At 41.9% G+C, this 17,688-nt stretch overlaps 1 protein-coding gene across 2 annotated transcripts in view; it reads left to right on the top strand.

Moving 5' to 3' along the window:
• The first annotated feature begins 226 nt into the window (after positions 1–226).
• The window catches only part of LOC134626046 (voltage-dependent T-type calcium channel subunit alpha-1H), a 130,529-nt gene continuing 113,067 nt past the window's right edge, over positions 227–17,688 (top strand). The window contains exons 1-2 of one of the 2 annotated variants that reach the window (XM_063471526.1): positions 227–686; positions 1,890–2,383. In XM_063471526.1, coding sequence (XP_063327596.1) covers positions 1,914–2,383 — 470 coding nt within the window. In that variant the 5' untranslated portion in view covers positions 227–686; positions 1,890–1,913. The remainder of the gene's footprint in view (positions 687–1,889; positions 2,384–17,688) is intronic. The other variant, XM_063471525.1, reaches the window with a different exon arrangement.

The following is a 17,688-nucleotide window of genomic DNA, read 5'->3' as shown; positions in this document are numbered from 1 at the left end:
CCCACCACCACCAGTATTTCTTTTTTGCCGGTATAGTCCTCTGTGTTGGGATTATTGCCAAAAATAATACGGACCGACACACTGTGTATTAATTTCTCTCTCGTTATGCCGTCTGCTTTGTGATCCATTAAACACCGCGGTGCGTGCACGCCCAGCTTGGCTCTCTGCGCGTTTCTCGCGCCCGGGTGTGAGTCTCGTACTGTGCGCCGTATTCCTAAAGCCGGGGATCACGTCACGTGTCACGGCTCCCGGGTCCTGGGCCAAGTTTTTTTTTTTTTTAAATTCCGTGTCAGACCATCCACGGAGCTTCAGCTCAGAAACCCACACGCCCCGACCTTCCTGCGCGCATCTCCGCTCCACGCTGCGTAACGAGCACCTCAGAGAGGAGCGGATGGATGGATGCATGGATGTGGATAGATGTTCCCGTTTAACTGAACGCGCCAAATCAAGACGACTTTAAGTGACTTATTTGATTACTTCCAGCGATTTCCAACGACCCTCGGATTACCTCTGATCTTTGGCAAGCCAAGGAAGGATAATTTTTTTGTTTTGTTTTTTTTTAAACGAGAGAGAAGAGAGGAAAGAAGGAAAGGGAAGCTCCGGGTTGCTGAGAAAGGCTGGGTGCGCTAGAAAGACGGAAAGTCACGGATCATGCTTATGGGAACTTCCGATTCCGTCTCAATAAGGTAGTTTAAAACAATAAAGTTGTTCTGTTTGCATGTGATTATTTTTATACACACTGAGTGCAGGAGATAGTCCACTTTTTAGGGGCGAAAAACGGGAAAAGGCACAGATGATGCGCGCTCTGGTGGCTTCTACTTCCATTAATACCGTTTAAAACGCGTATGGAAGTACTTTTACAGCAACTGTTCATATGAAAGTGTATTTAATATTGTTCGGTGTTTACAAAAGAACCCCAGGAGGAGAGCTTCCAACTGCCTGAAGGGTCAGATGCGCTCTTCTCACGTAACACCAAACGGCGGACAACAAAGCCCGTTAAAAAAGAAAGAAAAAAGAAAAGCTTCCCCAAAAGGGCAAAGTCCGTTAGCTGGATTATGATCACTAATGTTTTTGTTCTCGACGTTATTCCACTTATTAAAATAATAATCAGTATTGCTGTGGTGGTTTGTTTTTTTTTCCTCTTTTTTGGCGCATTCCCTGCCCACCATTGCGTGGTGTGGGCTAAAAACCTTCAGCAGACCAGAGACAGAACAGTCCATCTGTTCAATCACATAGCAACAGGAAGAGAGAGAATGAGAGAGAGAGAGAGGGAGACAGAGTGGGAAAAAACATCCCTCTACTATTATAATACTCTTATAGTACTCGCACTTAATTGTTACCTAATTTCACTAAACACGTTTTCGCATTTCTACTAATTGCTGCAACAGCAGGCAGTTGTCAGTCTGTAGTGCTCCATGGTGCCTTCACTGTGTTATTACTATGGCTACTATGAAATTCAGGCTTGATGTTCTGACAGAGACTCCCAGTTTTGCCTGATGAAAGCATTTATTGTTTGTTTTTTGTTCATTTTAAGGGGAAAAGAACACAACTGAGAAGAAAGGCTATTTAAAAAAAAAAAGCCCATGAAAAGCCTAAAGCCCTGGCAGATTTGTAAAAGGACTGTATTGGAAATCCGTGTTTTAGATTGATTGGAAGCTCCTGCTGCTCAGGGATTGGAGGAGGAAATGGCCTAAGTGTTTATTTGGCTCCTTGTGCGATTTGTCTCCAGTTGCTCTTTGCCAAGTTGATCTTTCACTCGCTTCTTTTTCTGTCACCGTTAATCTGCATCTTTCCTCTACCTTCATGTCTGCCTCCTTAGTCTCACCGTGGGCTCCCTCCCCACTTTCCGCCTCCCTCTAACCTCCTTCTCTCTTCTGACCTCCCTTCAGAGTGGCTCTGCCTGATGCTCTATCATGACTGATGGCGAAGGGAGAGCGCGCTTTCAGTACGCAGAGTGCCAGGAGCTGGAGGAGGTGCGGGAGGAGGTAAGGCTTGCTGTACCGACATCCTACAGGAATGACGCCCAAGGTCATGAAGATGACCCAGGAAGAAGACGCCCGGATGATGAGGAGGAAGAGGAGGAGGTGGAGAGGACGAGAAGGAGCAGCAGGAGGAGGAGGAGGAGCAGCAGCAGTAGCATTCAAGGAGATGGAGGAAATGAGTGGAGTCCTGAAGTTCATGTGGATGAAGAACAGGAACCGGAGCTGGAAGTGGAAGTTGGACCAACACTGGGAGTTCGCATCACGGCTCCCATCCGTGATCCAGACTGCGTCTCCGAGGAGGAGGAACAGCAGCCGTATCCGGCCCTGGCCCCCGTGGCCTTCTTCTGCTTAAAGCAAACAACGAGGCCTCGCAACTGGTGTCTCCGCATGGTCTGTAATCCATATCCTTTACATGCTGGAAATCTGACCCCGGCGATCGGTAAGACGAAATATGTCCTCTGCAATGTTTGTGTGTGTGTGGTGGCACGCCTGCATACATGTTTGAGTTGTCAGTAGAAACTTGCTGCTTCTATATAAATACACAAGCGCCAGCGAGAGACTCACACTGGTGACACGTGCAGACATGAAGTATTGGGCAAGAAGTAGATGTTACCTGTTGTGAGTCTTTGTCCTTTGCTGATGTGAGATTTGGCTGTTTTACATGCTAAATCTTTTGTGCAACAATTTGCATTTCCCTCTGTGTCTATAAGGTTGGTATTATAGCCTCCAAATCTGGTGGGTTGGTTATTTTTAGGTAAATTAGCTTTTCTGTTATAGGACCTGCTAACACGCCTAATTGAGACAGCCCCAAGTACACCCAGCACTCGGTCTGTTTGCCTCTATAGACTGAAAGTGCTGTAACACTTACCTGAGCTGCTTTAGGCTCAGATTCAAGCACAAATTAGTTCCTGGCTATATATATATTCTTTTGAAGCTCATCAGTCAGTTCGAGCTGTATTCCCTCTACTAACAGTTCTGGCAGCCATTTTATTCTAATAATCAGATATTTTAATTTAATTTCAAAGTGCCAAGTAGTCCAAGTGAAATTACTTCCTAGGAGAAGTGCTCATGTCTGCTTTACTTTCTATTATTACCCCCTCAGCTGAACATCCTGCCGGGATCATTTTCATCTGTGGGATGTTTTAACACACCGGAGCATAAGAACATAATGTGCATCCAGATATACGCGCTATGAAAAGAAGCTGAAGATGAACCGCTGCAATATGGGTTTTTTTTTTTCATTCGTGATGTGGTTAAGTGGGTGGTGTAAAAACAAAATTAGGACCTGACTCACATTTATTTTCCTAAGTGCTTCCTGAGTACCTGGAATCTAATATAGAAGGTACCAAGAGTATAAAAATACAAGCACGATTATAAAAGTAAACTACATTTATTCTGTCTCTGAGATTCTATTTCTTTGTCTTCAAGTGATTAAAAAACCCCACTCTGAATAGGTGCATTCTGACAAGCTTCTGCCGTGTTCTTGTAGACCTATGATAGTGGAAGCTTGAAGGTGTAGTGAATCTAAGGAGGATGATCTGACGTGGTGTTTGAAGTCGGAGAAGAAAAACATGCTGTAGAAAGGTAGATAAACAGCTAGATAAAGGGGCAACCTTATGCCCACACATTTCCTCTCTGAGACTTCTGTGTGTTTTGAAGCCGAAAAAATCGAAAAACAAACTTTAAAACGGCGACATATGCACACACACAGTTTTGTTTCTTTTCTGCATGTAAAGATTCATTAATTTGCCTTCATCATTAAAGATTATCAGCTCTAGAGATTGGAGTGGATGATTCATGCGCTATTCAGACTGACACTGTGACGTGGGTCAAACCCACGTTGATGATCTGTCTGAATAGGTCAGTGTGCGTCAGCCAACGATCCCTCACGACCCTCCTCTCGAGAAGAGCTGAGCATTGTTGTGGTGGACCGCTTTCTATTAGAAATGTACCAACTCCTCCGGTACAAAAGGAAGTTGCAAGTTGCAAGTCGTGTCTTCTGCCATGACTTGTGGACTTGTGCCTAATGATGGTTTGCTAAAAGATTTGACGCACATGTTTTGTGTTCGGTTGCTTTGGTGATTTTGTCTTTCCACTGCTAGAAACAACTCTACAAAAGAAAGGTCAAAACCATTGCAGGACCTTTAGCCCTCAATGTGAGCTAAGCCTCAGAAGAGCAACTTTTTTCAATTGACTTAAAAAAAATCAACTCAAACCTTTATTGACATTTTTAATCTTACATATGCACAAATACAAATTTATTGGTCTGACAATACTACAAGGGTTGTCACCATAGTAGAATTTCAAACTGATACTGATACTGGGAAAATACTCAATAATCGATACAATTTTTGGTACCACAGAGACAGAAAAAAAGACAAAATTAAAAAAAACAAAAAAAACAAAAAAAACAACCAAAGATAAGAGCAATAATGGTTCGTGTAAATAGACTCAGCTACACCTCTGTTTATTTCCTTTGCTTTTGGTGACTTGGCACCATATATTTCATGGTGATCAAATAGCGTTGGTAAGGTTGGCTGTATTGTTTCTGCCTAGTAGACTCTCCTCAGGTTCAACAAGGGGCTTTAAGAGACACTTTTTAGAGGTAAATAATTTTGTTATCCTGTTAAATTAATCCTTCCTAATAACATCACTGACAGGTAGGACCGATAATGGTAACAGTAACGTTATCATTTTTTACTACCTATACCTGGTACCTTAACAATAACCTAACTGTCGGCTAATGTGTGGAACTGCTAACAGTTAAGCAGCTAACCATCATAAATGTTAATAACTGTGTTCAGCAGCTCAATGCTGCTGAAACAGAAGCTTTACTGACCTCGCGGAATTCTTCATAAAGACTTCGGTGTCAGTCTTTAACACGCTTTGTTTCATTATGCTACTGCTAATGTGTTCAGCTGCTAGTGAGGGGAGGGGCTGGGTGTCTGCCTGTCTGCTGTGTGTGAAGCTGTTTGTCAGTGAAAGGAGGCAAATATGGTATCAATACTGCTGCAAATGAGTATCTAATCTGATAGCAATCGGGCATGTATTTATTTATTTATTATGACAGCCCTACTTGGTACATACAGTAACTACAGTACTGAAAAAGGTGACTTTTTTTAGAATTTTGGTATTAAAAAGCACTCTGTCTGTTTTGATGTCATCGCTATCTGTTGCCGATGTAAGCCTTTCTGCAGCATTTCTACCATATATTTTTTAAAACTGAACCCTTGCTTACAACCTAGATCATATTATCAGAAACTCTTTCTCCTTCATGATCTGACCTTTAAGTGAAAAATTGGTTGCCCATGACTCCACACTCTGGTCCCTTGTTGATCTCGTGTCAGCTGGAGTGATAAGAAGACTTCTGTTTAATTGTCCTTGAGAAGAAAACCTAGTGTTCCCTCATGGGGTAAAGTGCCAGTGAGCCATCACCTAATTGATCACATGTCTCTAAGCACCAAAAAGCATCTCTACCAGCTTCCTCATTTCATTTTTGTGGATAGGACAGAACTCACAGGGAATTTCTCATGGGGATTAAAATCCCATTTTTTTTTATCAGTTCTGCTCGCTGCAGGCGCTCAAGAATCGAGGCGTGAAAAAGTAAGGCAAGTTATGTTCTCTTACAGAACATGGTAATGGCTAATAGAGATATTAAAATGGGACTGTCCTGCAGCGGGAGAAAGCTGCATCTAAAATTTGTTGTTAAATAATTTAAAGGGCTTTAACGTGCCAAGCATGTGTTGGCTTCTTCTTTTTTAAAAATGGACCGCAAAAAGCAAAAAGTGATAGGAAGTCCAGTCGGGTCTTTTTCATCGAATTTTTTGGATTTGGACATAGAAGTCGTTGATGTTATTTGTATTTTTCAGTTGTTCTGGTTTCACAATCTAAATAAATGGATGGAAATTGTTCACTAAGACGAATTCAGAGCCAACTGGAGCAAGCAGATGAGGAACGAAGAAGGTCCGAAAGGATTAAAGCATGTCCAGTTAAACAAGCCGACACATAGGACTTATGGTTTGGTAACCTGCTGTCCGACAGATGCTAGTGTTGCGTTACATTACCTCTGTTTTGTTCACCGCACTGTAGCAGGGCTAATACTGCAGTAGCTGCTGAAGCAGACCACTACTATGAAGCAGATGCTCCTATGGTTAGCACATGTGCACTTCACTGCTTGTGCGCTGATCACATGTCTGATTTCTATCTGAGTGCAGACTTATTTATTCATTTTTTAAGATATGTTGTTTGAAGTTGACAGGCTGGGCTATTTGTACCAAGATAGCGAGGCTAATGAATGAGGCGCGTACTGTCACATGCTCGGCCTTGCATTATGACTGCTCGTTTAAAACTGGATACAGGTTATGTCATAAGAGCTGATCTCACCGGACATCTCTCTGTGTTGTATTCCTGTGTGTCTGCGAGTGTGTGGGCGTGCGCGCAGAACCTACTGTTAGCAGCGCAGAGTTGGTGGTCCACAGTAGGTTATGTAAATATTTTTCAGAGCATAAATTCTCTGCCACTCAGCAACAAAAAGGAATGAACACATTGGGAGAAACAAGAGCCTGTAGAGGAGGAGGAAAAAGAAATAAAGAAACAACTACATCCATAAATTTCAAACAACGCACCTCTGAATAAAAGTGTTTTATATCACATCCCTATTCCAACATGTGTAGTCCAACAGTAAAATATTGAATCTGTACTGAGACGGTCATTAATCACCTGTGACAGTAAAAACAGGTCAACAGTTGCTCACAGTTACCAGAATAGCATTTCAGCACAACAGCATTTGTCATTCACGATGTTTATCAAGTCTGTTCCTCACTGGTGATCAACTAGTCTGCTCATGTCCAAGAAAATGCACACTTAATAGAGCGATTGATTAGGTCTTGATTAGCCTAGCATGCAAATAGACTTTAAAGACAAAACTGGCATTTTTTATTGATTTCTTTTTAAACTGATGAAAGTCACCGTAAAATATATTGGTTTAGGTGATCTCTGAGTACAGCGTGCATCCACTAGATCTCTGTAAATCCCCCTAACAATCTTCTGCTATTCCCAAACTTTTGCACCCAGACATCACACAGATGTTACGCAACTTTATTGTGTGACATTGAGAAAGTACATGGCTACATTGCACATGTGAGAAATCCTAAGGAGTGACAGTAGTACTGTGGCCCTGAGAGGTCAAAAACACTGCAACTAAAGGCAACATCAGCAAATAGAAAAACGCTGTGCACAAAACACAACAGAAGTTCGTAAAATAAAATGGAAGTGTTTTGGGGAGACAATAACGTGACAGAGCAGCTGTGGGAGTGACAGAAACCACAACATGTGACATATTGCATTGAGACCCGCTTAAAAGAAGCTATGGATTAATCGGTGTTGTGAGGAAGAAAAAGATGCAGATAATGTGTGCTTTAATTGCACAATTCATGTAATACTGCAGGTACATGTTTGCTATTAGCCATTTGCTGTTAGCTTGTCACTTGCGCAGATTTTCCTTCATGTTAATGTCTCTCCTAAGACACTTCTGTTGTGTTGCATTCAACCTCCGCTATGTTTTGTGTGATTTTGCAGCTTTTTTTCTATTTGCTGGTGTTTTATTTAGTTGGAGTGCATTTGACCTTTTAGAGCCACCGTACAATTGCCCTAAAATATGGACAAAAAGAATGTAGCTAGCTAATGCTGTTTATGCTAATAAACAGCATTAGCTAGCATTAGCGTTCTTTCTTTTGTTTAAAACAACTGCTTTTCGGATGTTCCTGTTGAGTAGAGACCTAAAATAAATCTGACAGTTACATCTGAAACAATCTCAAAACAAATGCAGGATCACAAGAATGAACACTATGGAGTCGCTGATTAGACGGTGTGAAAGAATAACAACCTGAGTCAAGCTGATTAAATCTGGTTCAGGAGCCCAGGCAAGGTTAATCCATTACAGATGAGTTGATTCATCGTGCTATCTGTCTCCATTAGTCATCCTATACTCTAAAACATATTAAAGGGGGCCTTTTCACTTCCATTGTGATAGATGTTTCTGCACAGAGATACAAGCACACAGATCACCTGACTTTTTTGAAGTATCAGATGGATTTGATGACTTTAGATGGGGATTTTTTTTTCAATGTATTTAGTGGTAAAAATGTCTGAGGATTAGCGGTTCAAAATAAGTCAAGTGGAAGCGGTTTCTCTCTTTGTTTGAAGTTTTGATGGATTGGACTTGCTGTATAAAACTAGAGACGGGCTTAAAGCTGCATGAGATCAAATCGGCTGCATGAAGAATGTCAGTCAAATGTAGCTTAGATGAATCGAGGAGGCCTGTTAATGTGCAGCTTGTATCAGCGATAAAAAGGACTATCTTCAGGGCAAGAAAGTTGGATTGGCTACTACCCTTTACTCCTGCAGTTCCATTCCTTTTTTTTTCTTTTTCACCCCTCCTGTTGTGTATGTATGCCTATTTATGTCTTTAAATGACTTCATCTCTGCAGTGTGTGGGATAAAGAGACTTAGCCTTCAAATTAGCAGGTAGTCCTTCTCCGACTGCCCTTCTGACTGGCATCCTGAGGTTTAGGTGTGTATGTGAGACACGCTTCTCTGCATCCCTCCCTCTCTGCCGGTCTCAGAGCTCTACTCGCTGTATTTGTATTGAGCAGTTCATCAGTGTGTGTGTGATTGTGTGTTTGGTGACTCATTATATTTGGCCTGTTCTCATCATAACAGCAGATTGGGGGTCGTGAGGTGCCCATTGCTGCAGAGACAGAGGGATCCTGTCTCTCTGACGTATGAAGTCCTGGCACACCTTGCGCAGTGCTCAAACTGTGCGTGGTTGAGCATCACTTGTGTGCTGTGTAGTGGACAAGGCCCACGCTTTCAAACGTGTTTGGTGCCTGCCAGACGTTATAACAAAACTTTGTTACAAATGTGGTGTAACAAAAGCTTTTAATTTGTCACTCTTCTGCTATTATGTAGGTATTTAATCATTAGTTATTATTAATCTCTGGCTCTCTTTACAGCATGTCTATTGTCCTGTCTCCATCTCCTCACCCCCAACCAGTCACAGCAGATAGCTGCCCCTCCCTGAGCCTGCGTTGCTAGAGGTTTCTTCCTTTTAAAAGGGAGTTTTTTCTTCCCACTTTAGCCAAAGCGTTTGCTCAAAGGGTGTTATCATGTTGTTGGAGTTTTCACTGTTTTCTTTGTAGTATTGTAGAGTCTTTACTTTACAATATAGAGCACCTTGAGGCAACTGTTGCTGTGATTTGGTACTATATAAAAAAAATTAATTGAACTGACTGTAATGTGTACAGCTCTGCTATACCACACGCACCTACATCACCTACATATTTCTGCTCTAAATGTAAAATTTTTAGGAACTTTCTTTTTAAAAGTAACATAGTGTCGCACATATTTTTAAAAACAAAAAACAAAAAAAAAACAACAACAACAACAAAAAAGCAGATGTGTTGTCAAAAAAAGAGAAAACAAATTAGAGATCAAGCTTCACATACATCTTGTTCTGGGTGGAGTTGCTCCTCCTGACATGTCGGGGTGCTTTTATGAAGCTGTGGCTGGATGCTAATATAAAATTATTACATATAATATATGTTATAATAGCAAATATTATTATATTTGCTATTATAACATATATTATATGTAATAATTTTAGCATAATATAACGATATGTTAACATTAGGGATATCATGAAATTTAGTAGTACTTCGTTTGTTAAAAAAAACAAAAAAGCAAAAACAAAACAGTCCTTTATCAAAAAGTCACTTTAAATTTGAAATCACTGACATGGTGGCGGCAGACCGTTCATTTCAAATGTTAACGACACAGAATGAAATATTAGGATGTTAATGAGTAGTTTACTCATGTTACTTCGTGTTATTTATATTATATTAGCTTAAGCATTTACATAGCATTTATATAGCATTACCCAGTGCAAACATTTTAGCCTGTAGGATCTGGTTGATTTCACAACAGCGATGCCTGGTGACTCAAATATTATACTACTGCAGGATAATAACCCAAAGTACCTCCATACGCCACACTTACTGCGTTTCTTACATAGACATGATATTAACTAGCGACAGACCCAACTCTGAATAAAAGTTAAGTAGACGTAAACATTAATTAAGCTAGCAGTCGCTGTTTGGTTTGGGAAGTCTGCAGCTGTGAGAATGCAGGGGTGCTTCTCACAAGCAGTCTGTTCTTCCTGCTGCCAAAAATAATAGATCAGCCCTGGAAGGCTGCTGCTTTAGTGCTTCGTTATGAAATTAATACCGGAGATTGAAGACCAGTGAAAATTGTTTGGATGAGAGCATATTGACTAAACAATCAACCACTTGACCCTGAGACCTCAACAACAGAAAGAAAAAAGGTTTGGAAAGGGGAAATGAAAAATATGGCATATTAAGGGTTGTACAGTAGCGTACACGTATTAGTATTTAAAGGACATGTATTCAGTCATATACATAGATAGGAGAACTTTTTAAAATCAATATTTAATTTAAAAAAATTTAGGCAAAATATAAATTGAACATTTTAGGAAGTTTTTAAAAAAATAGCTTTGGTACTACAACTCAAGCTTCATATCACTACTCAGTACAGTAAAATGATGTTTAGGCCCACTTGGAAGATAATTTTTGTTTACCAAAGCATTATTTAGCCAAACATGTTAAGTAAACAAATGTGCATTTCCGAGTTAAAGTGTTTGAAGCCCTCCAGATATTTATGGCAGTGCAAAAACTGCTGCTTTTGCCAAGTTGTAGAGCAGGGTGTTTACTTATGGTTGGGTTTCCTTATATCCTTTGGGTGTTTTGAGACTTATGAACTATGCAAGAGCTTACTAACTATAATTATTAAAATTGTTTTATGACTTTTTTTTACTTGCAAATCCTAAAAATGTGCAATTTTTTGTGAATATACGAGGCTAATTTTGTCATTAACAGTTCGGGGCCACACTGTGTTTCAAAGCTATTTTTAGCTCCGGGAACCTGCCCCAACTGCTAATTTATCTCACTTAGGATTTGTAAAGTCTTGTTATTATTCCAAATACCGGTGCTGTGTTAACATCAACACAATTTACAACCAGTAACAAATCATCACCACCACCAGCAAGTCCACAGTAATTTGCATTGGAATCAATAAAGGGCCTTTCACTGGTGTGCTTGTTACCAATGAGAATAAGCCTCTTTACAGTGACTGCATGTTTGCTGCCATCTTTGCTCGTAATGCTTCACAAGACTTGTTCAAATGGCCACTGTTTGCACAAGCAGTGCTTTGGCTCAGATCTCATGTATGTAATTGGGGCGGGTGTGGCTCAGGTGGTAGAGCGGGTTGCTCACATATGGTAGGGTTGCCCGGCCCTCCCCATACACTCATTTGGTCCACTGCTCCTCCGCCATGGTGTGTGTTTGTGTCATCTCAAACAGAAAGTACTTGTTTCCTTTTTTTGGATCGTTAATTTTTGAAGAATCGTGCGTAAATGTGTGTAAATCTTTATGCGTCAGTTTGAGCACGCCTGTGAGAGGGCAAACGCGTGTGCTGTTTGTAAAAGTGTGTGTGTGTTGTGGGATAACTTCCACTGCAGTAGGATCTTTTGTTTATCCCCAGGCTCACTGTTTACAGGCTGCTTCACAAAATGATCTGGAACTAATAGCGCTGATTTTCATGTGTGCACTGGCTGAGTGTGTGTGCCTCCGTGCACGAGAGCGTACGTGAGTGCGCTGTAAGAATGTGTCATTTGGCATTCGCAGAACACCATGTGTTTAGGCAGTGACCCTCACCTGCCCCAGGCACAAATGGTCTGTGGAATCAGAGGATCTGCGCTCTGCTGCACTGCACCGCTGTTGTTGTTGTACCGTTACATTACGTCACACTCATTTACCGAGCACTTTTCCAAAATGACTTTGAGTGAAAATAGTACCAAAAAAAAGACCCTTCTGCTAGCAAACCACATAGTTTCCTGGAGAGTCTGGGTCAATCTAAATGAGTTTGTTAGCTGTTGGTGTTCACTGTTAGAAGGTTCATGTAAAGCGGACTACTAATGGAATACTCCAGAATACGCTGAGATGATCCCTGATCAGTTGGAGGATGAACATTTAACTTTCTTTTTCTTATGATACCTATCTCCCAGTCTTCAGGCACTCCTCATTTCTTTAAATTTGTTCTCACTGCTTTCGCTGAATCTATGGAAAAAGCCAGTGACGACAGGATTTGACATGCATAAGATAGTATTTTTGCAACGAGGTGATTCCCAAAGAGATATTTGCCAAAAAAGTTGTCATATCTTGGCATGGTGTGAGGTGTCTCCTCAAAAAATGTAAGGAAACTGGATATGTAGAGGACAAAAAAAAACATGTGTTATGCTTTAAATAAAAATCCTTTAGAAATAAAGAAAAAAAAAGCAAAGACCTGAGAGATGCATCTAGCCTTTCACTTGATCCATCTACTCTTCACTGAAGCTTCATCAGAAATGGTCTCAGTGGAAGGGCCGCTGTCAAGAAGCCATTTACAAGGAAGGGAAATAGGGAGAAAAGGCTGACGTATGCCAAATTACATAAGAACTGGACAGAAAATCAGTGTCAACAGGTCTGATGGAGCGATATATTCAGATAGTTTCTATGAAACACGATGGAGGCTCATGTCATATCAGGTTTTGAGGCTGCATTTCAGCCACTGGTGATAAGGATCGCTTTAAGTTTGGTGGCGATATGAGCACAGAAAAGTACAGTCAGATTTTGATCCACCATGCGATACCATCTGGAAAGCGTCTGATTGGCAACAGCATCATTTATCAGCATGGCAATGATCCCAAACACACTGCCAGTGCAGTAAAAGCGTAGCTGGGTAGAAAGACAAACAGAGAAGAATAAATGATGTCAAATATTGACTTTAAAGCTCATTAGAACAAACTCTGCGTTTCCCTTACGTACTGTATTTCCGTTTCTGTTTGCACATGTTCCAATACGGTATTCTGACTCTTCACCTATTTCAGAATTACAGTACTTTATAAATCAAAGGGCAATTGTTTGTTACAGACACTCACATAGAGTATAGCTCTGAGAGATAGAAAATATAAACACTATTAAAAAAAATGATGCGTTATTAAGTAAAAATAAGACAAAAATGTTACAGAGAGAAAACACAACAGTGTGCAACATAGACAAGTGAAAACAGGTGAACAGGTGACATAAAATTCTGAGGCATCCAGTGATGCATTGTGGTTGAATGAGTCTTTTGCTGAAGGTGCTCCTGTTGCTGTCCAGCACGATATAGAGAGGGTGTGAGGGATTTTTCACTATTGACTGCAACTTGGACTCATTTCTGAAACCTCTGTCAAAGAGTTAAGCTCCACCCCCACAGCGTTACTGGTCTTGCAGATCAGTTTATTGAGTGTGTTGTTATCTGTACACCACAGTCCTCAGTATAAAACAGTGAAGGGAGATATAAACTGATTACATAGAAGTGAACACATTCTTTTACTATAGTGACATATCGAGGAGACGGTACAGTGGCCTACAGTGTTCTTTCTGCTCGGTATGGTGTTTCACTCCTGTCAGTCAAATCCCCTGTAGTGGCAATGCCACACTGATTGGGCCTCTGGTACCGTGGGTGGGTTTTTTCAGCAGCTGTTGCCATGGCTGCGCATCATGTTGATGAGTGTACGCAGATCAGCTCTCTATCCAGAACATTTCCCGTTACCCTCACCAGGGATATCCATACTGAAAGTGTGAAGCGGTTTCTTTTAATCGAAGCGTTGTGGAAAGATGCTAAAACAAGGCTGGAAACACGAGACAGGGACAAATAGGGCAAACTCTTTAGGAGATGAGAAAGAGGGACTGGGATGATTGGGAGATACCAAGCGAGCAGAAAGTTAAGAAATTGGAGAGGAAAAAGAAGCAAGTGATATAAAACAGACGAGGGAGGTCAAAGACAGAGGACAGGAAGTTAACAAGTGAGGCGAGAACGAGGGCAAGGAGGGAAGGATAAACAGTGCAAAGAGGAGAATCAGAACAGCGGGAGGGATGACAGAAGAGCGGCGTCGAGCAATACGAACAGGAGGGTAGAAAGTAGAGAAAACTGGTCTTTTGAATCCGATTCGCGTGCACAGCTTGTGCACGTACAGAGCGCTCGGCCAATCACAAGTGCGAGCGATGAACATGTGCCCCTTTTTTTTTCTCCCCCTGCTCGTTGATGGTTGCTGCAGTGAAGATGCAGCGGCGCTCTCAACCTCAACATACAACTCCATTCTCGCCCTCCTCCCCTCCCCCCGTCTCCCTTCTAAAAAACAACAAAAAAGAAAAAGCTGCAGATGAAAAATAAAGCGTGCTCCTTCTTTGTTCCTCTTCCCTTCTCCTCTCATTCTTTTGTTTCTTCTTGCTGCTAAAATGTGCGCGAGCCCTGACTACAAATGCATCAAAGCACTTTTTTTCCTCTTTTTTTTGTCACTCTGTTGGAGGCAGAGATCAGTTATGGGTATTATTTTCAGTGTGCTGCAGTGTGAAATATGCATTTTAATGCACACATAAGCTGTTTCAGTACAGAGGGATTAAAAAAAAAAATTAATTTTGTGTGTGTGTGTTTTAAACGTAATTGTTGGGATGTTTCATTTTCTGTCATGATTTCTCTCACAGTGTCAGCATTTGACATGAACTCACTCCCAGTGGTGTATTGATTTTAAGGTTGAGTGTGTGTGTGTGTGTGTGTGTGCGTGTGCGTGCGTGTGTGTGTGTGTGTGTGTGCATGCGTGTGTCTGTGTGTTGCCCTGGTGGCTAAAAGGTGGAAGTGGAGGGGAATAGAGTTCAGTGAAAGAGGATTGATCCAGGCTATAAAACAGGAGGTGAAAAGACAGAGAGTCGGGAGGTGTAATTGAAAATCTGAGAGATTCAGAGGGGCCACTGGCTCTAACACACACACACACCTCACACACACACACAACCTTAAGGGGTCATGGAGAACTGGTTAGGGGATGTTAGTACAGGGTTCTTGGATTGCATTAGGCCTGAGATCATCATAGTCAACTTTCTTCATTTCGTCCTCAACTTGGTGCTTAGTATTCAGTTATGTTTTTAGGTCATATTGCTTTGTTGCGCTTGCTATTTAGTAGCTGCACTGCTGCTCCTAATGAGCTTTTTTTTATTTTTTTTTATTTTAGTGGGATGCGTGTGTTCATGCTGCTCTGAGCCGTCTCCCCACAGTCAGTCTCCACATGAATAGCACAGCAGAGCTCGTCTTGCTGCTGAACACATTACTGCCTGAAAGATGGTTAGAATGACAGAAACACACACACAGGGAAAGAAAAGAGGGACGCAGCACAGGACTTGACACTAATGACCTACTTTGCAGCTTTTTGATTTCAGACAGCACTGTTCAGCAAAAATCTTGCACCAACCCAGACACACGCTTTTGTTTGTGTGCGTGCGTGTTGCAGGATATTGATGATTAGGTAAAGGGCGAGCTTGCGGGAAATGCAGGAGTGCGCGCCCGGCGGCACACACGTGTCAGGATGCACATGTGTGCCTATGCGTATGAAAGAGTAATGTGGAGATGGATGAATAAATAAAAGATCTGGGAAACCCATCAGCAGCTAGCAGTAGGTTGTCATGGCAATGCGGATAGCACAGCACATAGTGCGCGCGTGTGTGTTTGTGTGCGTTTGTGTGACTGAGTGAGAGAGAGATCATATCACTGCAATGTTTTAGCAAGTATGTGTAACTTTGTTTCAGCCCAGACCTCCTTGAAATCTAACAAAGAGAAGCTTACTTTTCCTTTTTTCTCCTTTCAATCTGTGCCGCACTCGATTCCGAGTCTGAAGACACTTTAAAGCAAAACACAAAGAATATAAAGCAACAGTTTTGTATTCAAGCACAATGATTTGAGTGGGGTGGTTTTGCTTGACACGCAAACTTTAATATTTGCCTCGTCTTGTTATGCAACCGATGATGATGTAGCCTGTCCTTCCTGTATTATGCTGTTTGCCATTCCTTATAAAGAGTAATGACTGTTTTTATGCCAAATTTACAGCTACACGCTCCTCACCCATCATTGTGTGTGTCAGATGGAGTGATGCTTTTACAGCGGTGGTGTGTTATAGATATAGCCCAATACTCAGTACATCTCCTTAGAGACCTGAAAACTGCAGCCTCTTCCTTCTGCTCCTCTTCCCCTCTCCGCTCTGCAGTATGTGTTGCCGCTTTTGTCTACAAAATGGGCCTGTGTGCATGTCTGTGTGTGTGTAGGTGTGTGCGTATAAATGGAGACAGTGTACGCATAGGCGTGTAGATAAGTGTAGCGTGTGGCGCAACCTAGTTTTACGGCATGGCGGTGATTGAAGGTTGATGGTGAAGAAAAGTGCCGGGTGAATTCAAAGTGCATGTGCGGAGTTTAATGAAAGCAACTTCAAACGGCACAAATGTGTGTGTGTGTGTGTGTGTGTGTGTGTGTGTGTGTGTGTGTGTGTGTGTGTGGACGGGTATTAACATCTTCATGGGGACCAAAAATTGGTAGTTTACTATACTTGTGGGGACAAACAGCCCTTGTGGGGACCAAAATCCCGGTCCCCAAGAGTTTGAAGGCATTTTTGAGCCTCAAAATGTGGTTTTAGTGTCAGGGTTACAATTAGGTTATGGTTAGGTTTAGGGTAAGGGTCAGGGTTAGGCATTCATTTTTGATGGTTAGGGTTAGGGTAAGGGGCTAGGGAAAGCATTGTGTCAATGAGATGTCCCCACAAGGATATAAATACACACATGTGTGTGTGTGTAAGATAGTGAGAGTGGGAGAGAGAGAGAGAGTGGGCGAGGGAGGAAGAGGAAGAAGTCTAGGACAGTGGGATTCTCTCAGCAAAGAGGCTCTCACTAGAAACTCTACCTGGTTACTAGGCAACAGCATAGCACTGCTGCACATTGGAGCACTGGGAAGGGGAGGTGTCTATCTACAACATGTGTGTTTGCGTGTGTGAGTGCTGAGTCAATAGCTGTATTATTTATGAGTATTTTATAGGAAGCGCACGCGTGGTGTGAGATGGATGGAGGGGGGAGGGGGCGAATCAAGGGTAAATTAAGGTTGTGTGCGCACGGGGCTCACATGTGCCATAATTGCAATAGTTTGCCGTCATCCTCTGTGGTTAACGGTAAACTAGTACAGGGTAAAAAGTGTCTGACTGTGTTGTTGTGAGGCGGCGGGGGGGAACTGGCTGCCTCCCTTTGAAGTATTGGAGATAAGGTGGAGTGATTCAGCACACAGATGGCTGCGTAAAAAGAAAGGAAGGGAATGGAAGGGGGGGGCTTGCTAAGCTGACCCAACATTCATTCTCAGCCACGAATTGCTGCTCATATCTGATTTTCTTTTTGGGTGACTTAGCATCCATTCGAGGGTGTAACCTGCACCAAACTGAACTGGCAGTGAACTCGCAAAGAGAGGTCTAGAGCAGGAGAAGCCGTCACATCTGTTTCATCTGGGTTGGGGGGGGGAGAGGAGTTTAGCAGTTGTTCATGCTGCACAGTCGAATTAAGGCATCTGACCAAAAACGAGCCATATCAGCAATCTTTTGGTTTGTTTTGGCTGAACTTTTTCAATCTCTGTTGAAAGCATTTGCCTCAGTGAGGTAATCGCAGCTCACTGGAGCTCTGCATTGGACTGAATGGTAACTACTTAAACTAAATGCTTTGCAATCTAGTTAATGTGAATATCTGCTGTCAGTCTC

The sequence above is a fragment of the Pelmatolapia mariae genome, linkage group LG4, assembly GCF_036321145.2.
Source record: "Pelmatolapia mariae isolate MD_Pm_ZW linkage group LG4, Pm_UMD_F_2, whole genome shotgun sequence".
Classification (NCBI taxonomy): domain Eukaryota; kingdom Metazoa; phylum Chordata; class Actinopteri; order Cichliformes; family Cichlidae; genus Pelmatolapia; species Pelmatolapia mariae.
The sequence above is the reverse complement of the archived record's forward strand: the minus strand, read 5'-3'. Positions and strand labels throughout refer to the sequence as shown.